The sequence below is a fragment of the Lingula anatina genome, chromosome 3 (genome assembly GCF_051362555.1).
Source record: "Lingula anatina isolate TDL-2025a chromosome 3, LinAna3.0, whole genome shotgun sequence".
Lineage (NCBI taxonomy): Eukaryota > Metazoa > Brachiopoda > Lingulata > Lingulida > Lingulidae > Lingula > Lingula anatina.
Window position 1 is genome coordinate 32,636,704 of NC_141769.1, and position 27,946 is coordinate 32,664,649.

General features: G+C 37.3%; 2 protein-coding genes across 3 annotated transcripts; both read right to left on the reverse strand.

Annotated features, from left to right (window-relative positions):
- Positions 1-24: 24 nt before the first annotated feature.
- LOC147763251 (uncharacterized) lies at positions 25-14,642 on the reverse strand. Of its 2 annotated transcripts, XR_015333515.1 has the most exons (18): positions 13,344-14,642; positions 10,333-10,647; positions 9,331-9,633; positions 9,010-9,138; positions 8,357-8,524; positions 7,522-7,721; positions 7,009-7,110; positions 6,416-6,557; positions 5,933-6,190; positions 5,345-5,532; positions 4,776-4,944; positions 4,516-4,593; positions 3,995-4,162; positions 3,457-3,672; positions 2,953-3,243; positions 2,198-2,413; positions 790-1,895; positions 25-291 (listed from the first exon to the last, which is right to left on the reverse strand). XR_015333515.1 is itself a non-coding variant. In XM_087009182.1 (17 exons), the coding sequence occupies exons 1-17, from the start codon at positions 13,678-13,680 to the stop codon at positions 1,741-1,743; spliced, it is 3,435 nt and encodes a 1,144-aa protein (XP_086865308.1). In that variant the 5' UTR covers positions 13,681-14,642; the 3' UTR covers positions 376-1,740. The 2 variants fall into 2 exon arrangements, 1 of the variants encoding a protein (XP_086865308.1); XM_087009182.1 differs by lacking the exon at positions 25-291 and having other exon boundaries at positions 376-1,895.
- Positions 14,643-14,796: 154 nt separating this feature from the next.
- LOC147763252 (uncharacterized) lies at positions 14,797-27,675 on the reverse strand. Its single transcript, XM_087008789.1, has 17 exons — positions 27,639-27,675; positions 26,643-26,868; positions 25,560-25,951; positions 25,239-25,367; positions 24,493-24,660; positions 23,660-23,859; positions 20,357-20,458; positions 19,737-19,878; positions 19,229-19,486; positions 18,622-18,809; positions 17,910-18,078; positions 17,631-17,708; positions 17,113-17,280; positions 16,581-16,796; positions 16,075-16,365; positions 15,362-15,577; positions 14,797-15,107 (listed from the first exon to the last, which is right to left on the reverse strand). Exons 1-17 carry the CDS (start codon positions 27,673-27,675, stop codon positions 14,953-14,955), a joined length of 3,135 nt encoding a protein of 1,044 aa, XP_086864915.1. The 3' UTR covers positions 14,797-14,952.
- Positions 27,676-27,946: the final 271 nt, after the last annotated feature.

Sequence of the window (27,946 nt, forward strand, 5' to 3'; positions counted from 1 at the left end):
ATGGAATTGACAAACACAGAGGAATAATGCACATATTTTATTTACTGTAACTCTTTCACATGGGACACACACTGAACAAAGTTGATCTAAAGAATGTTCCAGATTGTAGTTTTTTATCTGAATTATTATTTTTTATTATTATTTTAACACAATAACGTTCAGTTAAATACAAAATTTAACAAAATGAAGTTCAGTGTAACACAAAGTTCATAATTATAACATTCTTCCTGACATATGTGGACCAATGGTGATATCTGTTCTGTGCTCACTAAGGCATCCACTCTTGGGATTCTGAAAAAAAATCACACAAAGAATCTGTTAACTCTGATAACGAACAATGGATAACTTAAGGTCACAAATAGTTTATTGCTTATTCAAACAAAGTACAGTGCATTATGAGTGGCAAACAGGCATATTACTGAGACACATTTTCTTCACCCATTTTCGGTGCTTCATTGCGTAACGTAAGTGTTGCTAGTAATCCATTATTGCTGTTTTTACAGACGGTTAAATTTTAAACGCACGGAATACAGTGTAGCAGCTTAATTTAAGACAAAACTAAAAAAAAAGTAATTCAATTTCGATGATTGAGTTTTCGAGAACAAGAGAACATGAATACGGTATCACCGCGTCACCATGTTCAATGTGACCTTTAGTCCCCCATGTGACACAGACGCAAAACGAAAGTTCAGACGAAGTCACCCTACTTATAGAATGGTAAAAATCAATCGGTACACAAATATGTTGAAACAATTGAAGAAAAATGAAACGAAACTCATTATTTCTCACCTTCATACAAAGAAGATCCCAATAAACAATCCTGTGACGGTTAAATCGAGGGAATTACACCTGTGCCCTGCATCCTATCTCGACAGCGTCATTGCGTAACATGTTATCAGAATGGGCCACCCGCCAGTTTGAGCTGGTTTTTTTAGTGTGCAAAAGAAGCCATTCGTGTGTAAGACGTCATTAGTTAGTGAGTATGGAAGAAGATCGCTATCGATGTATAATTTTCACGCGGCACTTTAAAGTCGTCTGATAAGAATCGATCTCTGAAGTTTCAGCGTTGCGAACGTTATATTGGGACGCGGTGAAGAAAAATCGACCTTGCTGAGCAATAAATGTGAAATTCTTAAGAAAACTGATATTATCATGGATTACGTGACACAAACTAACCGACATACTACTTTGGACGATTGAACAGTTTTAATACGGAAAGATAGGATTAGATGAAATTTTCATCGGGGTGGGACACCGCATGTATCGTAAGTTAAGCTAATTTTGTGATCATTTTTCAGTGACTTCAAATAAATTTTTATTTAAATAACAATTTGCACATTCTGTTTATTATATCTTCTGGCAGTAGATGTATTTCCTGCTTCAATAATCCATTCAAACCCTAAACAAACTGTTCTTAAATAGAGGTAGGGTCAAAATTCCACAAAAAAGGACGCCATTTGAGGGTTATTTCGATATATTTTCTGCTTTTTCTATTTTTTTGCTTTTATAACAACATCCTCCTTGCTCATGCAGCTTCTTTGATTTGTTATTGAAACATACACAACGATGTCATGAGAATTTGGTTGGCTATCTAAATTTAAATAACATTCTTGTTATGGCCCCCCCTGCAGTGCACCACTAGCAAAGAATGACTGAATTACATTTATTTATAGTACTGAATCCAAATATATATTTAACGATAGACACCTCGTCGTTATCGATAACGATTATGCCAGGCTACTATTCTTGACATATCAAAGGCCCAACTGTATGGTATCCTTCTTCTCCGCCTCCAGTGTCTCCAAATTTAAACATGGACATCGGCAGATAACTTGACTCCGTAATGTATCCTTCGTCTGACCGCCAAACGTTGTCATTTTTGTCGCAGTTACAATCTGAAAATAGCATTATCATGTATATCTCTCATATATATCTCCTTAAAATAACAAAATCCGAGCGAGAAAATTATCATCAACAAACAGAATACTACATTAAAATGTACATTAAAACTCTATACGCTTATGTGGTTTATGAAGGTGTTATATTTTCTGTACAAAGTCTTAACTGCTATATGCACGTGCTGCAGTGTACACGTAGTATTACGTGAAACTGTGTCGTTTATAAATACGACTTAGACAAATGTGAATCTAATATCTAGACTAGCACACGCTGTTATCCACATTTATTTTGTACTTACTATTCGTAGCCACAGAACATGACCCATCTTGTGCGCATGCGCAGTTGATAGAGGTGCCGTCTGGATCTCCTCCACCCCAAAAGGGCGCCATTTGTCCGTGTCTATCGTACCAGCCCCCGTTGCCGTTTATGAGGGAATTGTAGCATTCGTATTTTATATACTGTGAACAGCTTGTTCCGACGTAATCCACGTATGCTGCCACTTGGTCAGTAGTCGCTGAAGTAAATAATGACATTTATTTATAGTACTGAATCCAAATATATATTTAACGATAGGCACCTCTCAATGCAAAACATCAGTTAAAGAAAAGGGGAAAATTGATATAATCATGTTGATATTAGCAAAATTCAAAGTCAGTTATTTTATTAACCGGTCTGATAATGTGGTAAGATATCATTCTAAGTCACTGAATTACCAAGAAATGACGGTTTTTAAATCTTATGATTCGTTGATGATAAGATTGTATATATGTTTAGTATGCACACCATGTACGTCTAGAAGCAAGCATTTAATGAGAATTTATTTCTCAAAGGTTTCGTCCAGGTAACATAGCTTAATGTTAAACCAAAACTTAAAATAACCCCTAGATATCAACTACAAATGTTCTGCTGTCGACCATAACTCAGTCAATACATTTTAGTACATTTGTTGTATGGTCCGTGATATTGATCAGAGCAAAGTGATTAATATAATGACAAACATAAACACAGTTTTATCTTTTAACCGCATCTAAACAAGTCTACTTAACTGCTTACCTTCAACAATTTTGTACACTTCATTAGCAAAGCTCCCGCCTTCTCCGTCACTATTACAGTTATTTGAAGGTCCGTATTTATCATAGGTGTCGCCAGCAGTAGCAGTTGAAGCGCACCAGCCACCAGCCTGGACAGCAAAATATGTGTAGCCGCGAGACTTGGCCGCTAGGTAACATTTGTAGATTGGGTTGGTTCGTGTGCCCCAAGCGCCGTCCAAATTTGAGTCCGAACCTTCCAGCGTGGCAATGGCTCTATCACCGGTATCTGTCCAGCACCCTATGCTGTGGTAATCTATAATGGGATTTGAATCTTACATAAACCTAAATGCCAGATTTTATTTAAAATATTGAAATTCTGTGATAGATATGTTGTCAACATGTTTTGCACAGAATACCATTTTAAAATATATTGAGCAGATGATTTTCAAATGATATGATAAGCATATTTTTGAAGCACTTTAAATATTAAGAATTCCGTTTTTGAATACCTCATAATTCTACTCACTTCTGTATGTCACCGATATGGAGTACGAATAAGCTCCATCGTAGCCGCTGACGTGGGTCCTGTCTTCATAATCATGGTGAAAGGTTACAGTGGGTGGTGTCGTTGACATATCACAATACACCTCGAAAGCGGCCACACCTCCACCGCCATCTGGGTCAATCCAATAGAGGCCGCTAGTGCTGTTGAACCGTCTCCATTCTGTGCACGAAGGTAAAGCTGTAAACAGAAACATTCATTCTGTAAATATGGCTGGTATTGATTTGTTGTTGTTGTTGTAATGTCATCTTGGTTATTTGGTTATTGTTATTGGTATTGGGAAATAAATAAAAGAGATTAGCAACATAAGAAGATATATTTTTTACTCACAAATTGCACAGCAGTAAATTTTTCAAACGTCCGACAAGCAACATTAAGATAAATTCATATAATTTCAAAACTTACACCACATTAAATATAAAAGTTGTGACACAATAGACGATAGACCAAACACGATAGACGATTTAATTATAAAACCATTACGTAATTTGAATTATCTCACCTGGTTCACATTCTAAGGGTCCAACAGTGTAATAGCCATATTCATTGGCATCTCCAGTGTCACCAGCAAGGAATGTTTTAACCGGAAGTAAGGACTTGTCAGTAAAATACCCCTCATCTGTTCGGACCACGTTGTCGTTCTTGTTACAGTTACAATCAGTCCTGCCATCTAGTGGAAGAGTAGTGTGTTTTGTATCATACAGTAGTGAGGTGGATTGAGGCAAAGAATAAACAGACTTCGAAACGCATACATGTATTGTCAACAAATGCTAAAGTAATTAAAAACCTTCTGTATAACGATGTATTTCCATTCCTAAACATATATATATTGTTCTGGACAATTAATGAAACACATACATGTATGTAGGCTAGGAAAAAAACAATCTGCAAAATAATAAAAATTTAAGCTAATTTTAAAACGAATTATAACGGTCAATTGTAAAATGCAACATAAAGGGCTCCATTTAACCAGTTAAATTTTAAGAAAAATAAAAACACTTCCACTCGCTATTTTGACCTTACCAACACAGGTTCCGGCAATTCCACATGAACATTTATTGACGCTATTTCCGCCGGCCCAATAACCAATCGTTGTGCCACCTATATGAATGAAATGCAGTGGAATCAAAGTGAAAAAGTAAATTTCTTTTACAATACAGAATTCGATATTTGGTTTAGCAATTAAGTCACACCAAAATTACAAATGGTACAGTATATTCAAGTATTGATATGTGCTCAAATAAACACTTCACCACCCCCTCTCTCTCTCTCTCCGTTCTTACTTCTATCCTGAGCATAGTTGCAGGAACCCACGCCAGAGGCTCCACTACACCGGAACTTGGCATACTGGGAGCAGGTGGCCACAGTCTCTACAAACGGCGCCATCTGACTGGAAATGTCTATGCCGTGATAGGTCAAGGTTTGGCTCCAACTTCCACAGGACTCGTATCCCTATGGCAAAATATATCACTTTAAAACAGAATCGACTCAAGATTTAAATTCCAAGAGACTACTTGATCTTGTTTTGACCGCGAAAGCCACTGTTTGTCATAGTCAAAATCGTCATGACAGTGTTGACCATAGGAATGAATCGTCTTTTTATATAGCAGGTAATTATAGAAAAGGTAAAACAATAAGTCAAGGTTTAGCTCTGACTTCCACAGGACTTGTAGCCCTGAAATGATCAGCCACACATATTCCCCATCTTCATGTTAGGATGCATTTGTCTATATCTATGTTATATAGAATAACATGAAAGACAAGATTTATTTCGTCGCTTTGAATATTATGGTATTAATTTATTTCTTATCGCTTATACCCTAAAATCCAAACGTAATAATAGCTAACTGACTGAGATTTGACTGGACTCGGTCTCATCTCTACTATGGTGTATTATTGTCTTCCCAGGTGGCGATGAAGTCATGTCACATTCCACCATGAAAGGTCCAACACCATCGTTGGCTCCGTCAGGGTCGATTTCAAAGTAACCGCTGTACCGGAATCCATGCTTGTAATATTCGTAGCAGGAGCTCAAAATGGCTGAAATATTGCAGCACAAATCTGATTTATTTTATTGAATGCCCATATCATACAAGTAATCTTTAGCCTAGGATTCCTTAAACAGGTCATTTACGTTTATAGAATTTAGAAGACACATGTTACAATAAAGGAGCAGAGTCCACCTCCTTTAAAAACATTATATTGGAATAAAAAAATTAAAACTGTACAGCATGAAGGATGGGGGGGGGGGGGGAGAAGTAGTATTGCAAAAGAGGGGGGGGGGAGCATTCACAGAGAGAGGGTGTTCATTTTCTCTGGAACTCCTTGTATCCATCAGTGAAGATGGTCATCATAATATCAATAATATTGTGTCAAGGTTACATTCATTGTGATAGACATGAAAGAACATGAAAACTGAACCTTTCCAGTTTATACTTACATACACATTTGTGGGTTATCCACAAGTATTTCGTTGGTCCTACACACGGATCACCAAACACTCCATTACTTGAAGTGACTGAGCAGCTAGTGCGCTGCTGACACAAGTTCTTGACGGCTTTTATAGTAGCTCTCTGATCTGCCCTGCAACCAATACTCTCCACTCCGTAGAACGCATCCAGAATGTCTATCCAGGTCCCAGTAGGACAGGACAGAGAGACAGAATGACCTTCATTGTACTGGCTGGTATTGGTGTAACCTGTGATATAAAGTGGCTTGGTTATTTATCATACTTTTCGTATCACTTAAGAATCTCTGTGATTTAGATTGTCTATGATATAAATTGTTGAGTGTAAAACCAAATTTTACTGCCCCAAGCCCTGTTGGAAATGCCCTACGTTTTTACTCAAAAGACATCATTTTCTGTATGGTAGAGTAGTATTTAAACAGACAGTTGCGGGAACCCATTTGTGTTTACACTCACCTGACTCAATACCATATACCTCAAACCTGGCACTCATGTGATTGTACCATGTCTGGGGATTGAACCGTATATATCGGCCCACGGCGGCAGGTTTTATATAGTTACTACGGATGGTACTGTCATCCCAGTTGGCTTGGAATATCTAAAACCAGATAAATATTATTACAGTTAATATAGTCATAATGATTATTATTAAAATTGCGGTTATAATTAACAGTGCCAAATATAATTTTTACTCAATATTCTATACTCCTCTATTCTATTTGGCCGAACAATCATGTGTGCCTCCCAAACCAAGAATGCTAGTCCACAAGCTATATATTCAATTCTACCCTATTTTCTATGGCAGAGGCATTTTATTGGGCCGTGTTGTATTTTCGTGCTCTAGGATAATACGTATCCAAGAGTGTAAAAAGCCTTTCTCGAAGAATAACGCAAAAGAGAATTTGGAATCTCAATTTTTGTCACAATTGACAATATACCCAGATATCACCTCGTATGCGATGTACATGCACTTAAATACAAATGTATAGATTAAAAGTGGTGTTTTTCCACTGGAACATACTATATTAAAGTCTCTTCAGTCTTTTTACCTTGCACGAGCCATCTGCCTTTGTGTAACATTCAAAATTGGACCCGTCATCTGAGAACAGCAACTTATACGTCCTCACATACTGATTTGATGATTGTCGCCCCTGAAATTAGATTAAATGTGTGAAGGATAAAGATATACCTTTAATAATAATAATAATAATAATAATAATAATAATAATAATAAGTTCAAATTGTCCACGTTATATCTTTTCAGATTTCCCTAGTTTGGTTTATATCGGTTTATAGTTATAGCCGTGTTGAATTTTAAACAATATAGAAAGGCCATCGATTTACAAGCAAGTGGAACAGCCAATGACATGGACAAAGCAACTGTTAGTGACCATGGATATATAGGCTTTATTCGGTTTTAGGAGGTGTTTTTTCAATGTTTTTTCAAAGTGTTTTTTCTTTTTATGTAATATATGTATTGCCCGATATTATACCAGCCCTGCAAGACACTAGATTCACTTGATGTTAACTGAGCACTGTTTGCTCTAAAGCTTATGTCATACCGATGTTGCAACTTTGGTAATATTCATCGTCTTTCCCAGGTCTATTTGGAACCATTGGTTTGTGTCCATGGTGTTACCACACCATCCATTAGAACTACCCAGCCTTCCATAATTGATGGGACAACTACCATGTGTTGTTGATGCCGAGAGAGATGAACTGGGTATGAAGTTGCTCTGCATCCCCAGGGAACGCTCTACACCTAGAAAAAGGTAATTATATTAGAGATTAGAACTCATTTATGAAAATTAGAGTGAAAAGTAATTATATTAAGGCCATTACACGCGGTAAGAGAGCAGCTACCGTGTGCTGAAGATTCCGAGAGGGATGAAATGGGTTTGGAGCATCGCCAGGGGACGCTTTCGACCTGTGATAGAAAAATAAGGATATATAAGCAGAATAAGCGGAATAAGATTGCAGATATACTTGTAAAAAGAAGAGAGAGAAACAGGACAAAGAGAACCGACGATAATTTCAAAACAATTTCTGGACATTCTCCGTTATAGTTCGATTCGCTAGTTACTTTTCTTCTCATAAAAATGGAAAAGGTGTTTATCGTTTCTATGATGGGATATTATGTATAGATTCATCAGCGGATTGCACAATATTATTTTCCTTATTTATACGGTTTTGAATAAGGAGACATATTTGCCATACAATCTATAGACGTGAACTCTTTTTCACCTCGCATCGTCAGACAAATATACAGCATATCTTACGTGTGCCATTATTGCACCCATTTCCTAAACAATAATGTATAAACTGCAATCAATTAGTGTATGCGTGTGTGGATAAGTAATGTACTGTAATGTGATGTATTGGCTTCTACAATCTCACCTTCCACCCAGGAGGTACAAATCAATGGGCCTAGTGTTTCATAGCCCATCTCATTGGCGTCATCAATATCGTTTATTCTGGTCTGCACAATGGGAAGAATATTCTTTTCCTGAAGGTACCCAGAATCATTCCTCCATACGGCATCGTTCTGTGCACAGCTGCAATCGCCTGATATAAATATAGATTATGATAATAAATAGGTTACAAGATTCTAATATTTTCCCTACTATTAAAAGCCAAGGCACAGGGAAATCATGCAAATGGTTTCAAAAAATCTCTTCCTAACTTTGTGCATGTGTTGGATGATGACGTGGACTTTCCTGATTGGTGGAAACGATCGATAAGCCACTCGTATCGCCTGCTGCTTCTAACACACAAACTGGGGACACGCAAATGTGTATTTCACTTGCGAGTACATTGTAGGGGTGAGGCATTGTTTTATTTAAATTTGACTGTTTCTTCACTTGGCAATACTCATATGCATCTCTATATTCCAGGAGTTTCTGATATCATATGTCTTTAGCATTAAGATAGCTGAACATGAACACGTGTTTCTACCATCCCGCGCCAACACGTGATAAACCATGTATTACACCACATACAACTAATGTGGTTTAAAGAGGAATTTGCAGGAGTTAAGGTAAAATCTTTACCTCTTCCGTTTTCACATGCGGAATATTTCCCACACAGACACCTGGAGACAGGGGATCCTCCAGGGAAGTAAGCACCCCAATAACTGTATACTCCAGTACGATCAGAATGTTCAGTGCCTGATCCAGGATCTACAATAGAAATTATATTTATCGTTATCATATCTAATATCAAGACATCAAAGACAACGTACAAGTTTAAACTCATATTCATCGTGAGAATAATTTAAAATATTTATAACAACATTTTTGCTAGGATTACGCACGTGGTAAAAATATCCCACAGCTAAATTAAAATTTAGAAATCGTTTACATCGTGTTTACTTCCTAGTCCGTGACACTCTATTTGTCGGTATTGGTGACAGTGGCCGGACACATTCAATAAAGCAGTCATCTGGTCCATAGAAGCAGTAGAATACGCCAGATCTCTGTAGGTGTACCCTCCCTGACCAGGCCCAAGTTGACTGCTTCGACCTTCTATATCATGGTGGACAATGGTCAAGGGGGGATCAAAGGTCATGTCACATTCCACCTGGAAAGGGCTCACTCCACCAGGACCGTCTACATCGATGTCATGGTACCCGCTACTCAAGCCGTCTTCCTTTAGTCTGTCGCAAGTGTAGGCTCCTGTAAAATTCTCGATTACTGTGCATTTGATTTATACTGAAGTGATGAAAATGTATTACTGTGGCATAAAAGGTTAAGCTTCCGTTCATCTCCTGTTTATTTTATTAAGAAAAATCCTACTTTAGCTTCTCACGCATTTACGCCCCTGTAATGAAAACATAAACCTATTTAACCAACGATCAATTGGAAATCCAGCATTAAGGGGTAACATGAATGAGAAACGCCAGCCATTATAATCCTTAAAATATAGATATTGTAATAATCTATAAAGCGGGTAAGATGTCTGATACATTAAGTGACCCTGACACGTGGTATGTTTTAAATACCGAAACAAAACATGCAATTTGTCAAATTGGTATTTGCATCAAGTCCTTGTGACAGATGTGTAGGTCAGTTAGACCAAACTGCAAAACCTGGTTCAGAGTCCCTTCATAGTAAAACGAATACAACGAAAATGTGAGTTGTCAATTGGCCTCAAATAGAAAGTACTAAATTAGTAATTCATGTCCGCTTTACTTTTACATTGTAAGCAAATTGCGAATGTTGATGGACAATAGTACTTTGCTTCTTACATCTTCTTTATATCTCGGGCCTCCACTATATGTACTCAGTACCTCTATGTTGTTAAAAAACATATTCTAAGCTATAATTGTCCGGTACTTAAATTTTATGAGGCAAAAAAACATTACAATGAAATACCTCTGCTGAAAGTGGTTGCGTCCACCGTGATGGTCTTATTATTGAGCCCCAGTGGTCTATTGGTCACCGTGGTCAACCTTAAAGTATACGTCAGGCCTGATTGAAGGCCCGGTATGGTTGTAGTGACGTTTTGAAGGTATCCGGGGTCCACCACGCTGACCACTGTGGTGTAGTTACTGTCAGCGGCCCCCTGGTGCTTGAACTCCAAAGTAACGACCTGAATGAAACCACCGCTAAACCCGGGTGCCCACGTGACCTCCAGGGACGTAAATTGGCTGTCGTTGACGTAGACGAAAGATGGAACATGTGGAGGTCCTACATTAAAGAACCAAAAATAATGATAGTGCAACTTATTATATTTTGTTGTTATATGTCACATCACAGACATTGTTTGCGTATGTCTGTATTTGTTATATAGGGAATGGTTTGGCCAGGACAATGACTGATCAGTTTGAGCAGCCGTGAATTCACGCAAGTGTCTTAACATATTCATGAATAAAACAGACTAAATAAAGTTTTTGGTAGGTCGTCTTACATAAAACCGAGTTTAATAAAAGACGTTTAGCACTAAAAGGCGTTTAGCTTAACCCTTATGCGAGTTACAGACGGGACGTTAAGCAATATCCAATGATTGAATCTCCTCAACGACAGGTTTGATTTATATGTTCCAAGGAGGTTGTTTGAGTTTCGTAAACATCGGGTAAGTTGTGCATAACTAGAAATGACTGGTTTAAATGTTAAAACGCCATTTATCTAACCGGATTTTTAGCTGCCCGTTACTTACAACACAATTTTAAGTGTCGTTTTGTTACTAGGAGTTTGTAGAATTTATTCACTGGTTACTTTATATGTTTTTTAACACTAGTTAACCGCCCTTTATAAAAAGGGGCACAGTATTTAATAACATTATGAGAAAAATTATTTTGCATATTTCCCTCGAAAGCCAGTCAAAGGGCTTTCAGAGGCACCGCAGTTCCCTAAGAAGTGTATATGTACATTATATGCTCCCATTTCCTGCACCGTTGTCAGAATGAAGACATCATAGACTCATGGGCGGATCCAGAGATATTTTCTGACAGTCTTCTATATTATATTATATTATATTTATTGATCCATCCTCCATTTTTTAACTGTCTTCCAACAGAAAAAATAGATACCAGCCAATGTAAACTTGAAAATCTGACCGTCTTCCGGAAGACCCAGAAGACGGCCTAAATCCGCCCCGCTATTAGTGCCTTTCCTCTCCTATATTACACGACCGCGCATTTGTGACGTCAGAGTTTAGTGACTTCATTTCCGTACGTGGCCTGCATCATTTTATGTAACCAGCCTTTACTTGCGTTATATCATCTTACTTTTGGAATCAAAACTACTAATAACTCTGTAAGTACTAGACGGATATCGGTATTACTCTCTTCAAGTGTTTATAGGGCATAATAATTAGCCTTTACTGGCGTATAATTACGTATTACGTCATTATTACGTTATCATTATTTGCCACGCTGACCAAGCCCTGACAAATCATCATTGCCATTACCCAGCAAACCTGCTGTTGAAACGTCTTTAACACGTATGACATAAGGGTCTATAAAATTAGAAATCGATTTCATCAATTCCAGTTAATGTTAAGAAAAGGAATTTTTTTTTTGATGTGTTGTTTGAGAACTTCGCTATACTTATCGATTATCAGTTTTTCTAAGTCAGCGGCAATTTAACATGGCGGTTAATTTTTGCTGATTTTTTAGGAGGGTCTACAGTGACATATAGACTGCAGTGTATAGCTTTACAAGTTTAAATAGAAAACTGTTCAGACAAGTGAAGTGCAACGCACCATCATTAACCTTTTGCGTGTTAGTTCCCCATTAATGTGAAAAAGTTCATATTTTAATTAACTATCACATGAGCTCCTATCGTGACAATCAATTGTTGTAGTGAATCAATTGTTTCGGTCGCGTACTGTACACTAAAGAGGATTTCCAATATATCATGATTCGTCAATAGACCTATTCATCACACGGTTACATAACACGTCAGTGCTACATCAAATCAAACACCATGTCATTCATTATTACTGAACCTGAGATCGAAATGTGATCGAATACCTATGCCCTATTTCAAAATAATTGACGAATGGGTTGATATTATACACATGTATTCAATTATCATGGATCGCGTCTTCGGTCGATATTTGTTTGTGCAATGGTTGATATACCGCTTTGCTTGACTGCTCAGTTTCTGTGACCCCCGACGTTCAACTCAAAAACATTTCAGCGTAAATATGTTCAAATTTCTCGGCTCTTCACCAAGGGTGCGCCTGACCCAAACTATTATATATATATATATATATATATATATATATATATATATATATATATATATATATATATATAAAGGTCGAATTATACTGTGTACATGTATGAAAGCGACTGTACTTGCAAAATATTAAAATAAGATTTTTGGTTTTTATACTCCAGAGAAACATGGGGATGTTAATAGCCCGGTGTATTTTAGAGATTTATTTGGCTTCAGACAAGTACCTTAATATTCTTAATGGTAATTTGGGTAAAATGCACGGATGAAAATATTCCAATGTAATGAAACTCCAATAATTCCACTGAGGCATTCCAGTTAAAGGTACCTATCCAGGTGTATCGACACCTAATTCATCGAGAAAAGAGGATTTTCCTACTCACGTGTAGTTGCTCGATCCGTGTCTTTACTGAGATTTGATTTTTTACACCATTTCTAATTATAGTATTCCTCTCTAAAATTTTGGTTACGTTTAGACCGCCTTGTTTTTTTTTACATTCTAGAAAAATATTTCGGCAACAAGTATTTTAATTTGAAAAATGCCCATGCTCCGAATTGAGAAAAACGGAGTAGCGCTGCAGTTACGGAGCTTTGCATGAATTCTAAAAATACGGCTTTGGGGCAATTTCAAAAGCGTTTACTGTACCATAAGTTAGAGATTATTTAACTCGCACGTGAAATACGGAAAAATAGCAGCTTACCTAAGGCCGCGTCCAGATGCTCCCAGTCTTCATCCGCTACAGGTACTGTCCCAGCGTCATCGTATTTTGTTCTATCATTAATCTCGCACGTTTTACTACTGCTATGGTAGTTGACAGATGTACAGGTCGCTGAGCCGAGATGAAGACAGAGAACGGTGCAATGCGCTTTGTCACGCACGTTGTACGTCGATGGTTGTGCGCCGCTGAAAACTCCATTTGCAAGTCTTGATCCGCTAGAGCTTTGGAAATATCCCCAATGGTATGAAATTCCACAAGTGAGATGAAATACAAAGTATAAACAAAAGACAATTCCGTACATTTGTATGAGTGCTTCCATTTCACTCTGTTTTTATTCTACAATGAGGTTTTCACTGGCACGCCGTGGCAGTGGTCGACCACAAATTTTCCGCATGTGTCAAGCACAGCACAATGTTCACCATACAAGGACCATGTTATGTAATACACCCCGATCTTCAGTGTATGAAGAACAATACAGAGGAATCAATACATTCACCAACCGCATCCAACGATAATCGATTTCAATTATAATCAATATATTGGGCTACGTTTATTATATAGTAAATTTGCTCGCTTTTCTACCAGCAGTATTATAACGTACATATACACAGCATTGGTGTTTAAATTAATGTGTTTGACCATATTCTTTGTAAAAGTATAGAAATAAACACACTTTCGAAAACTCAAAATAGATTATTTCTGCAGAGGCTAGTATGTCCACGTAACAGACACGAAGCCTTAAATTGATTAATAATATTCCGTGCGGGATGTTTATCCAAATATCTTTTTCTGTCAAAATTAAAATTTGCCAGGAAGTGTATTCAATAACGTAACGAATGAATTAAATCGATTAATAACCGGTTGTTAATGGGTGATTGACTCGTCAAAGATAATCAGGCATCTGCTCGATTTAGAAAATGTCACACATTTCACTCCTACAGGTATGCTTATTTTCTAGTGATTCTTATTTTTCCCATTCAGACCTTATAAAAACAATGAAACTCCTTCAATAAATATTTAGTTGCGTAACTAATGTAGTAAATTATTTTTCGTGCATTACATTAGGCCACGTACATTACAAAATACCGCGCCATTTTTAGTGTTATGAAATGAAACCGAGGCCATGCATGTTTATTGTTTTGACGTTAAAATGTCAGCACGGCAGATGTTGGAATTAATGACTGGCCAGTCACTTAGAAATATCTAATTTAAAATGATATTAAGAAGCGAAATCAACTACAGGGGTAGGCAATCAATTAATAGGTCAGTGTTCTTCCCGAGGATAAGTCATTCCGAAGGGGAAATGGCATAAATATTTTCTTAAATCTAGTTCAATTTGCTCATGAAGGCTATCCTTATTGGACATGACAGGCTAAATACATGCAAATATATACAGGTAGTTTCCGCAGTTAATCTATGATCACGGAAATGATCGTCCAATAATTCAACAGGATGTTTTAATATTCAGAATAGATACAATGTACATGTACAGGTATACCCTCCGTAAAAACTAAAAATTGAGTAAAATACCATTCCATTTTTACACAATATTGTATAAAATAAAAAGTCCATGACGATAACGATTATGTAACTATTCTTGGCATATCAAAGGCCCCACTGTATGATAGCCGTCTTCTCCGCCACCAGTGTCGCCAAATTTAAACATAGATATCGGCAGATAACTTGACTCCGTGATGTATCCTTCGTCTGACCGCCAAACGTTGTCATTTTGGTCGCAGTTACAATCTGAAAATAGCATTTACGTGTTTATCGCTCCTTTTACATCTCCATAAAATAACAAAAAAAAAAAAACAAGCGAGAAAATGATCATCAACAAACAGAATACTATATTAAAATGTACATTAATTATGTACGTTAATGTGCTTTATGAAAGTGTTATTACGTGAAACTGGGCCCTTTTATAAATACGACTTAGACAAAATGTGAATCTAATATTTAGACAAGCACACGCATATCATCTACTTTTATTTTGTACTTACTATTCGTAGCCACAGAACACGATCCATCTTGTGCGCATGCGCAGTTGATAGAGGTGCCGTCTGGATCTCCTCCGCCCCAAAATGGCGCCATTTGTCCATGTCGATCGTACCAGCCCCCGTAGCCGTTTATGAGGGAATTGTAGCATTCGTATTTTATATACTGTGAACAGCTTGTTCCGACGTAATCCACGTAAGCCGCCACTTGGTCAGTAGTCGCTGAGGTGAAAAATTACATTTATTTAAGAGTACTGAATCGAAATACATATTCAGCGATAGACACCTCGCAATTTAAAATATCATTTAAGGAAAAGGGGAAAATTGATATAATCCTGTTGATATTAGCAAAATTCAAAGTCAGTTATTTTATTGACCGGTCTGATAATTTGGTCAAATACGTACCAGACCTAGCCACTAAATTCTGAAAGAAATGCCGGTTTTAAATCTTACGCTTCATTGATAATTGGATTGTATAGATGCTTTGTGAGAATACCAGTGAGTTCAGAAGCAAACTGTTAATCGATTTTTATCTGAAAGGTTTCGCATGGGTAATATAACTTAACTAACGTACATGTAAAACCAAAACTTAAAAGTATCCAAAGGTTTTTAATCAATTTATAGTGTGGTCTGTGATTATGAACAGAGCAAAGTGAACGATACAATAACAAACTGAACAGTACACAACTGGTACGGTACAAGTCTACTTAACTGCATACCTTCAACGATTTTGTAAACTTCATTGGCCATCCCCCCGCCCTCTCCGTCACTGTTACAGGCACTTGAAGGTCCATATTTATCATAGGTGTCGCCAGCAGTAGCAGTAGAGGCGCACCAGCCGCCATCCTGGACAGCAAAATACGTGTAGCCGCGAGACTTGGCCGCTAGGTAACATTTGTATATTGGGTTGCTTCTTGTACTGTAAGCGCCATCTAGATTTGAGTCCGAACCTTCCAGCGTGGCAATGGCTCTAGGATTAGAATCTGTCCAGCACCCAATGCTATGGTAATCTGTATAAAGGGATTTGAAACTTACATTAACCTAAATGCCGGATTTTATATTAAATAATGGAATTCTGTGATAGATATGTTGTCAACATGTTTTGCACAGAATACCATTTTAAAATATATTGAGCAGATGATTTTCAAATGATATGATAAGCATATTTTTGAAGCACTTTAAATATTAAGAATTCCGTTTTTGAAAACCTCATAATTCTACTCACTTCTGTATGTCACCGATATGGAGTACGAATAAGCTCCATCGTAGCCGCTGACGTGGGTCCTGTCTTCATAATCATGGTGAAAGGTTACAGTGGGTGGTGTCGTTGACATATCACAATACACCTCGAAAGCGGCCACACCTCCACCGCCATCTGGGTCAATCCAATAGAGGCCGCTAGTGCTGTTGAACCGTCTCCATTCTGTGCACGAAGGTAAAGCTGAAAACAGAAACGTTCATTCTGTAAATATGGCTGGTATTGATTTGTTGTTGTAATGTCATCTTGGTTTTTGGTTATTGTTATTTGGTATTGGGAAATAAATAAAAGAGATTAGCAACATAAGAAGATATATTTTTTACTCACAAATTGCACAGCAGTAAATTTTTCAAATGTCCGACAAGCAACATTAAGATAAATTCATATAATTTCAAAACTTGCACCACATTAAATATAAAAGTTGTGACATAATAGACGATAGACCAAACACGATAGACGATTTAATTATAAAACCATTACGTAATTTGAATTATCTCACCTGGTTCACATTCTAAGGGACCAATAGTGTAGTAGCCATATTCATTGGCATCTCCAGTGTCACCAGCAAGGAATGTTTTAACCGGAAGTAAGGACTTGTCAGTAAAATACCCCTCATCTGTTCGGACCACGTAGTCGTTCTTGTTACAGTTACAATCAGTCCTGCCATCTAGTGGAAGAGTAGTGTGTTGTGTATGATATACTTGTGATGGTATTGAGGCAAAGAATAAACAGACTTCGAAACGCATACATGTATTGTCAACAAATGCCTCAGTAATAGAAAACATTCTGTATAACGACGTATTTCCATTCCTAAATGTATATTGTTCTGGACAATTAATGAAACACATATGTAGGATAGGAGAAAACAATCTGCGAAATAATAAAAAATTAAGCTAATTTTAAAACGAATCATAACGGTCAATTGTAAAATGCAACATAAAGGGGTCCATTATACCGGTTAAATTTTAAGAAAACAATAAAAACACGGCCATGGTTCACTCGCTATTTTGACCTTACCAACACAGGTTCCGGCGATTCCACATAAACATTTATTAACGCTATTTCCGCCGGCCCAATAACCGATCGTTGTGCCACCTATATGAATGAAATGCAGTGGAATCAAAGTGAAAAAGTAAATTTCTTTTACAATACAGAATTCGGTATTTGGTTTAGCAATTAAGTCACACCAAACTTATCAATGATACAGTTATGTTCGAGTATTTATATGTGCTCAAATAAACACTTCACCATCTCTTTCTCTCTCTCTTTCCCTTCTCTCTCTCTCTCCGTTCTTACTTCTATCCTGAGCATAGTTGCAGGAACCAACGCCAGACGCTCCACTACATCGGAACTTGGCATACTGGGAGCAGGTGGCCACTGTCTCTACAAACGGACCCATCTGGTTGGAAACGTCTATGCCGTGATAGGTCAAGGTTTGGCTCCAACTTCCACAGGACTCGTATCCCTATGGCAAATATATCGCTTTAAAACAGAATCGACTCAACACTTAAATTCTAGGGCCCCATTCAGAATAGGGGATTTACTACAAAGCTTTCCGTCTAATCCGCTAATAGACACTGAATAGATATCCCGTGGGGAAGTATTCAAGTGGGTCGGCCATATTTGACCCTCGGACTAGTTAGTCCCCTAATCTGAATGGAGCCTAAGAGACTACTTAATCTTGTTTTGACCGCGAAAGCCAGTGTTTGTCATTGGCAAGATGGTAAAAATGTTGACTGTGGGAATGAATCTTCTTTTTTATATAGCATGTGATTATAGAAAGGGTAAAACAGTAAGTCAAGGTTTAGCTCCGACTTTCTCAGGACCTGTAGCCCTGAAATGATAAGCCACACATATTCCTCAGCTTTGTGGATGGATTTGTCTATATCTATGCTTATATAGAATAACATTAATGACAAGATTTATTTTGTCGCTTTGAATATTATGGTATTAATTTATTTCTTATCGTTTATACCCTAAAATCCAAACGTAATAATAGCTAACTGACTGAAATTTGACTGGACTCCGTCTCATCTCTACTGTGGTGTATTATTGTCTTCCCAGGTGGCGATGAAGTCATGTTACATTCCACCATGAAAGGCCCAACACCATCGTTAGCTCCGTCAGGGTCAATTTCAAAGTAACCGCTGTACCGAAATCCATGCTTGTAATATTCGTAGCAGGAGCTCAGAATGGCTGAAATATTGCAGCACAAATGTGATTTTTTTATTGAATGCCCATATCATACAAGTACTCTTTAAATTAGGATTCTTTAAACAGGTCATTTACGTTTAAAGAATTCAGAAGACACACGTTATAATAAAAAATCTGTTTAATTACAGGTGGACTGTGGAAAGGAGCAGAGCCCACCTCCTTTAAAAAACATTATATTGGAATAAAACATTAGAACTGTACAGCATGAAGGGTGTGGGGGGGGGGGGGGAGAAGTAGTATTGCACAAGAGGAGGAGGGGGCATTCACAGAGAGAGGGTGCTTACATTTCTCTGGCATTCCTTGTCTCCATCAGTAAAGATGGTCACCATAATATTGATAATATTGCAGGTTACTATGATTGTAATATATGTAATATTTGAACTTTTCCAGTTTATACTTACATACACATTTGTGGGTTATCCACAAGTATTTCGTTGGTCCTACACACGGATCACCAAACACTCCATTACTTGAAGTGACTGAGCAGCTAGTGCGCTGCTGACACAAGTTCTTGACGGCTTTTATAGTAGCTCTCTGATCTGCCCTGCAACCAATACTCTCCACTCCGTAGAACGCATCTAGAATGTCTATCCAGGTCCCAGTAGGGCAGGACAGAGAGACGGAATGGCCTTCATTGTACTGGCTGGTGTTGGTGTAACCTGTGATATAAAGTGGCCTGGTTATTTATCATACTTTGCGAATCACTTAAGAATCTCTGTGATTGTCTATAATTTAAATTGTTGAGTGTAAGAGCACCTTTTAATGCCGTAATGATAGCACTGTCCAGAGTTGATGACAAAGAGCCCTGTTGGAAATGCCCTACGTTTAAATACAGAAGACGCCATTTTCTGTATGGAAGAGTAGTATTTAAACAGACAGTTAAGGGAAACCGTTTGTATGTACACTCACCTGTCTCAAAGCCGTATACTTCAAACCTGGCACTCATGTGGCTGTGCCATGTTTGGGGATTGAACCGTATATATCGGCCCACGGCGGCAGGTTTTATATAGTTACTACGGATGGTACTGTCATCCCAGTTGCCTTGGAATATCTAAAATCAGAGGCATATAATTACTATAATCCATATAATTATTGAGATAATCAATGAAATTATGGTTATTTAAAATGGTGTCAACATGATATGTATAACCACGTACACGTGTATGCAACATATACTCAGTATTTTATAGTCCTCTATTCTGCTTGGCTTAACAGTCATGTGTGCCTCCCTAACCAAGAATGCTAGTCCACAAGCCATATATTCAATTGTACCCTATCTTCTTTGCCAGAGACATCTTATTAGGCCGTGTTGTATCTTCGTGCTCTTGAATAATACGTATCCAAGATTGTAAAAAGCCTTAAAGAATAACGCAAAAGAGAATTTGGAATCGCAATTTTTGTCACAATTGACAATTTACCCAGACATTACATAGTATGCGACGTACATGCACTTATAGATACAAATGTACAAATTTAAAGTGGTGTTTTTCCACTGGAACATACTATATAAAAGTCACCAGTCCTTTTACCTTACACGAACCATCTGCCTTTGTGTAACAATCAAAATTGGACCCGTCATTCGACAACAGCAGCTTGTACGTCCTCACGTACTGATTTGATGACTGGCGTCCCTGTAATTAGTTTCAAATTGTCCACGTTATATCTCTTCGGATTTCACTAGTTTGGTTTACATAGGTTAATGGTTATATGCCATGTTAAATTTTAAACAGTAGAAAGGCCATAGATTGACAAACAAGTGGAACAGCCAATGAAATGGACAAAACAATTGTTACGTGACAGATGACAAACTAGTCCATGCTTTCATTACTTCTAAGCTTGATTATTGCAACAGTCTCTTATATGGTTTAGGCAAAAATCATCTGAACAAACTTCAATTAATTCAAAATTCTGCAGCTAGGCTGGTAACTAAAATGGGATGGAATAGCCGAGAGCATATAACACCTGTTTTGATGGAACTTCACTGGCTTCCAGTAAGAGAGAGAATTTTATTTAAAATTTTATGTGTCATTTTTAAAGCAGTCACTGAGAATAAACCACTTTATATCTCAGAACTTATGAAGCAACATCAGCATGGAAGAGTTACCAGGTCTTCAACTTTTAGTCATTTACTTTTAGAACACAGTGTCTTAGAGAAAAAAGCTGGTAAATTTTACGGTGAAAGGGCATTTATGATATATGCACCCAAAGTTTGGAACACTTTACCCTCTGAAATACGAGCAGCAGGTGACATACACTGTAAAAACAGTGCTTAGCATTTAAATACATACAACAAACGTTAATCACCTATACGCATTTAGAAATATGTGTAAAAGCTAAGCACGTATAGCTTTTCAAGCATTTCACAGAAGAAAATGCAAGACACGTTGGCAGTGTTACACGTTTAGCTATGTGCTTAGCTTCACCGGTATATGGATCTATAATAAGTCTATCACAAGCTAAGCACATTGGCTAAGCACTTCCCCTGCTAAGCGCGTGAGGCTGCTAAACACATGGAGCTGCTATAGGCGTGGAATTCCTAAACGCGTGGAGCTGCTGAACAATACCCTCTACCAAGACCGCAGTTCTTGGGGACATTTTTTGCTGAGGCGACATCAGATCAAATTGACTATCTATTTATCTAGAGACATATCTGTGAATATCTGTGAAAAATCAATCTGTCGCCCTGGTAGAGGGTAGCTGAACAACAAGTTTAGCTTTTCAAGCTTCTTTCAGAAGAAATAAAAATGTTTAACATTCTTAGAAGTGTCGCACTTTTAGCTATGTGATTAGTTTCACCGGTCCCATAAGTTAATTACAAGGCTCAACAATTTGGCTTAACACTTCCCCTTGTAAACGTGTGGAGCTGTTGATGGCGTGTACTTCCTTGCAGTAACGCGTGCTTATTTAAAATAGGCTTATTAAAGATGCATACAAAGTCAATTTTTTGCTCAAAAACCAACCAAATACCAGTATATAGTTTCAAAAAGTATAATTAAGAAAATTGCCAGAAGGCATTGATTAATATTACCCGAAAAATGATATTTGAATGGATTTTTCTGTTAGCTTACTATCCTGTATATACATGGGGCAGAAAAGTAGGTCACATAAGTAGGTTAAATTTCTGACCAAAAATTTAAAGAGCAGTCTAAAGCTCTTTTATGGCTGATCGTGTGATTTATTCAGTTTGTCCCTTTATTTGAGTCGTATAAGAATCTAGTAGAAGTGGTTTATATGTGTTACTGGCAACCCACGCTCCACCAATGCTCGGTTCATATGTACCTTAAAGTAATAATCCAAATAACAAATAACGTTTTCACGACGTTATCAGATGGTTACATGCTGGTTATGGTATAGAAGAGCATTATGGTAACGTTATAGGTGTTTTAATGATGTACAGTAACGTTATAATTTGTAAAAAGATTCGAAGACCGTTTCTACAAAATTTTATGATACATGTAACGTCATTTTGTGGAGTTTTATCAGCGTGTTTATAACATTCTGGAAAAACATTATATAATGTTTTGAAAACATTTTTTATATAAATAACCAAAACGTGCTGTTTGAACTACAGTTAGCGGTTAATTCCAAAATGGGCTTGGGGTTAGTCGGCGACTAGAGAGGTGCGAATTGTAGAATATTCGGACTATCGGTACCGAAATAACCAGCATGTGATGAAAGCTTAAATAAAGTATTATAATGAATACCCCACCATCATCCTGATGTTCTATTGTTCATTACTTCCGGAAAAAATAAATAGATATCAATACCGTAACGCATTTTATCAAAATATGGAGAAAGGTGTTTTAAAGTAAAAATGATAGTTGTTTCGTGCCTTTAGTGAACTAGTGAATTTTCTTATCCTGCTTTTCAGAAATACATTCCAATAAACTTCCTCGCAAGGTCAGCTAACACAAGGATGAATAAGTCCAGCTGTAAAGATGATAGTGGGAAGTCAACGATGTTGACAGTTCACGGTACCCTGTTATAGAAAGAGATAACTATAGCAGTTAAAGGTGACCGTGAGTTTGTGTGTGTGTGTGTGTGTGTGTGTGTGTGTGCGTGCGCGCGCGTGTGTGTGCGGCCAAAACAGTTGAAACCCAAAAGTTAAACAAATACCCCCTACATTTATAAGCCGTCAAACGCGTCATACTGCTAAACACAAGCGTGTAACATGTTAAGGAGCTAAGCATGTTAGGAGCTAAACGCGTCGAAAAAGTGAGACAAAACAGGCGCTTAGAAATGTGTTTAGGAGCTAAACACTGTTTTTACAGTGTAGATACTTTTAAAAAGCTTTTGAAAACTCGTATTTTTAGAATAGCCTATCAGTAGCTATCATATAGTTAATTTTAGTTTTTAATAAGGTGTACTGTAATTTTATGATTAATTTTAAATGTTGTCACTTTAGGTTCTTATCATTTTAGAATATGAATAATTGGTTCTTTAAATTAGTTCTTAGTCCTTTAAAATTGTAATGTGTTCTTATATTAGTATTGTGTTATTTAGCTCTTTTAAGTGAATGTTGTAAGGCGCATTGAGATTTTTAATGGAATGCGCCATAGAAAAATAAATTATTATTATTATTATTACATTATGATATACAGGCTATATTTGGTTTTTGGGGGTGTTTTTCGGCGAAAGGAGAGTGCTTTCTCCCGGTGCATATATGTCTAATGATATCTATCTTATAATGTAACATACAGGGTAATATCGCCCGGATGTAATATATATCTTTAGTCCAACAGTGTTCAGTTAACATCAAATGAATCTAGTGTCTTAATTATCTCACCCCTCAGCCCTGCAAGACACTGTTGGACTAAAGATATATGTCATACCGTTGTTGCAACTTTGGTAATATTCATCGTCTTTCCCAGGTCTATTTGGTACCATTGGTTTGTGTCCATGGTATTGCCACACCATCCATTAGAACTACCAATTCTTCCATAATTGATGGGACAATGACCATGCGTTGTTGATGCCGAGAGAGAGGAACTGGGTATGAAGTTGCTCTGCATCCCCAGGGGACGCTCTACACCTAGAGAATTAAATAAAGACCATTAAGAGAGCAGTTACCGTGTGTTAAAGGTACCGAGAGAGATGAACTGGGCATGAAACTGTTCTGCATCATCAGCGGTTGCACTCAACCTGTGACAGAAAAATATAATTTAGACATTAATAAGGATATATATATATATATATATATATATATATATATATATATATATATATATAAAGGGACATTGCAAATTATAAAGATAAGACATAAAAGGAAAGGAGAGGGAAATAAGACAAAGAAAACCGAGAATTTTTTAAAACAACGTGTGGACAACCTCCGTTATTGTTCAATTCACTAGTTACTTTCACTTTTCATAAAATGGAAAACTTATTTATCAATACAATGATGGGGTATTATGTAAAGATTCGTTATCAGATTACAAAATACTATTCTCTTTATTTATACGGCTTAAGTGAGACGTTTGCCATACAATCCATCGCTGTTGAACTCATATTGCATTGTCAGAAAGATATAAAGAATATTCTACTTCTGTCATTTATTGGACCTATTCCCTAAACAATAATGTATAAACTGCAATCAATTAGTGAATACTGATACGAATGTTGATAAGTAATGTACAGTAATATGTTGTATTGGCTTCTACAATCTCACCTTCCACCCAGGAGGTACAGACTAATGGCCCCAGTGTTTCAAAACCCATTTCATCACCGCCATCAATATCGTTTATTCTGGTCTGCACAATGGGAAGAATATTCTTTTCCTGAAGGTACCCGGAATCATTCCTCCATACGGCGTCGTTTTGTGCACAGCTGCAATCGCCTGATATAAATATAGATTGTGCTAATAAATAGGAAACATACAAGATTTTAATATTTTGCCCATCATTACATGTAACTGGGTGACCCCGAAATAGGAAATGCAATTGCGCATCAAAAGAAATGCGTCGTGAACTTAAACTCAATTGTGCGTACTATTTAAAGCCGAGGCTCAGGGAAACCATGCAAACAGTTAAACAATATCTCTTCATAACATTGTACGTGAGTTCGTAGATGACGTAGACTTTCCTGATGGGAAGAAACGATCGTTAGGCCACTCGTATCGCCTGCTGCTTCTAGCACACAGACAGGGAACACGTAATTATGTATTCCATTTGCTTGTACATTTTAGTGTGGAGGCACTGTTTTATTTGAATTTCACTGTTTTTTCACTTGGCAATACTCATATGCAGCTTGATATTCCAGAAATATCTTATATCATCTGTCTATAGTGTTAAGATAGCTGAAACTGGACATGTATCACCACAATCCAAACACATGATAAACCAAATTACGTATACACCACGTGCAATTTATATGGTTTAGAGAAAAATTTTGCAAGAGTTAAGATAAAATCCTTACCTCGTCCGTTTTCACATGCGGAATATTTCCCACACAGACACCTGGAGACAGGGGATCCTCCAGGGAAGTAAGCACCCCAATAACTGTATACTCCAGTACGATCAGAATGTTCAGTGCCTGATCCAGGATCTACAATAGAAATTATATTTATCGTTACCATATCTAATATCAAGACATCAAAGACAACGTACAAGTTTGGATTTATATTAATCGTAAGAATAATTTAAAAGATTTATGACAACATTTTTGCTAAGATTACGCACGTGGTAAAAATATTCCACAGCCAAATTAAAATTTAGAAACCGTTTACATTGTGCTTACTTCCTAGTCCGTGACACTCTATTTGTCGGTATTGGTGACAGTGGCCGGACACATTCAGTAAGGCAGTCATCTGGTCCATAGAAGCAGTAGAATACGCCAGATCTCTGTAAGTATAGCCTCCGTGACCAGGCCCAAGTTGGCTGCTTCGACCTTCAATATCATGGTGGACAATGGTCAGTGGGGGGTCAAAGGTCATGTCACATTCCACCTGGAAAGGGCTCACTCCACCAGGACCGTCTACATCGATGTCATGGTATCCGCTGCTCAAGCCGTCTTCCTTTAGTCTGTCGCAAGTATAGGCTCCTGTAAAATTCTCGATTACTGTGCATTTGAAGTATACTGTGATGACAGTGTATTGTTGTGGTATAAAAGACTTAGCTTCCGTTCGTCTCCTGCTTATTTCATTCAGAAAAAAGTCCTACTTTACCTTCTCACGCATGTGCGCCCTTGAAGGGTTAAGTAATGAATACATTACAACGATCAATCGGAAGTCCAGGATTTAGTGGTTACATGATAAATAGACGTCAGCCATTATAATCCTTAAAATATTGACTTTTTGTAAGAATATACAAGGCGGGAAAGATGGCTGATACATCAGTGACCCTGACACACGACATGTTTTAAATACCGAAACAAAACATGCAAGTCGTCACATACATGTAGGTATTTGCATTAAGTCCTTATGACAGGTGTGTAGGTCAGGTAGACCAAACTGCAAAACTTAGCTCAGGGCCCCTTTATAGTAAAACGAATACATCGAAAATATGAGTTGTCAATGGGCCTCATATAGAGAGTGTCAAAATAGTAATTAATATCCGCTTTATTATTTAGTATTTTGCAAATCTTGATGGACAATACTACTTTGCTTCTTACATCTTCTTTATCCACTATATGTACCTCTATGTTGTAAAAAAAAACATATTCTAAGTTATAACTCTCCAGCACTTAAAATGTTATAAAATTTTATAATGAAAAATATATTTCAATGAAATACCTCTGCTGAATGTGGTTGCGTCCACAGTGACGGTCTTATTATTGAGGCCCAGTGGTCTATTGGTCACCGTGGTCAACTTTAAAGTATACGTCAGGCCTGATTGAAGGCCTGGTATGGTTGTAGTGACGTTTTGAAGGTACCCAGGGTCCACTACGCTGACCACTGTAGAGTAGTTACTGTCTGCGGCGCCCTGGTGCTTGAACTCCAAAGTGACGACCTGAATGAAACCACCGCTAAACCCCGGTACCCACGTGACCTCCAGGGACGTGGATTGGCTGTCGTTGACGTAGACGAAAGATGGAACATGTGGAGGACCTACATTAATGAACGAAAATTAATGATAGTGAATCTTATTATATTTTGTTGTTATGTCATATCACAGACAAAACTTGAGCATATCTGTATTTATCTTATATTGTTTGACTTGGACAGGTTTCATCAGGACGTCAACTGATCAATTTGCAATTTTATTTCAATCGGATGTATTAACACATTTCTGAATAGAACAGACTAGATAAAGGGTTTGTAGAGAAGACCTTTCAGTAAAGTTACAGTGCTAAAATTCTGCGCCCAGTTTAAATCCCGTGTTCAACTTAGAAAACCCTTAACCAAGTTACCGTTTGTAAATAAAGGACGTTTAGCCATAACCAATGATGAAATCTCTAAAACAGACGTTTAGATTTATACGTTCCCAGGAGGGTCCTTGATTTTGTTAAGTCTTTCAAGGCTACCAAAGGCTGGTTAAAATGTCAAAACGCCCTTTAGCTACCCGGTTTTTAAATTACTTTTTACAACACAATTTAGATATCGTTTTCTTAATATGAATTTACAGAATTTATTCACTGGTTAGCTTATAGGGTGCTTAACACTAGTTAACCCCTCTTTACATGTATAAAACGGGGCACAGTATTTAACAACATAATGTGAAATGTTATTTTGCATATTTCCCTCGATGGCCAGTTAAGGTGCTTTCAGAGAAAGAATTTCATAAGAGGTATATGTGCTCCCATTTCCTGCACCGTTTTCACAAAATATCGATGTGCCTTTTCTAGCTTACAGTACATGATTTGTGTTGTCTGTGTTACTTGCCGTGACTTCATTTCCGTACAGGGCCTGCATCATTTTATGTAACCAGCCTTTACTTGCGTTATATCATCTTACTTTTGGAATCAAAACTACTAATAACGCTGTAAGCACTAGACGGATATCGGTATTACTCTCTTCAAGTGTTTATAGGACATAATAATTAGCCTATACTGGCGTATAATAACGTATTACGCCATTATTATGTCACCATTATTTGCCACGCTGTCCAAGCCCTGACAGAACATCAGTCCCATCACTCAGCAAATCTGCTGTTCAAATGTCTTTTACACGTATGACATCAGGATTT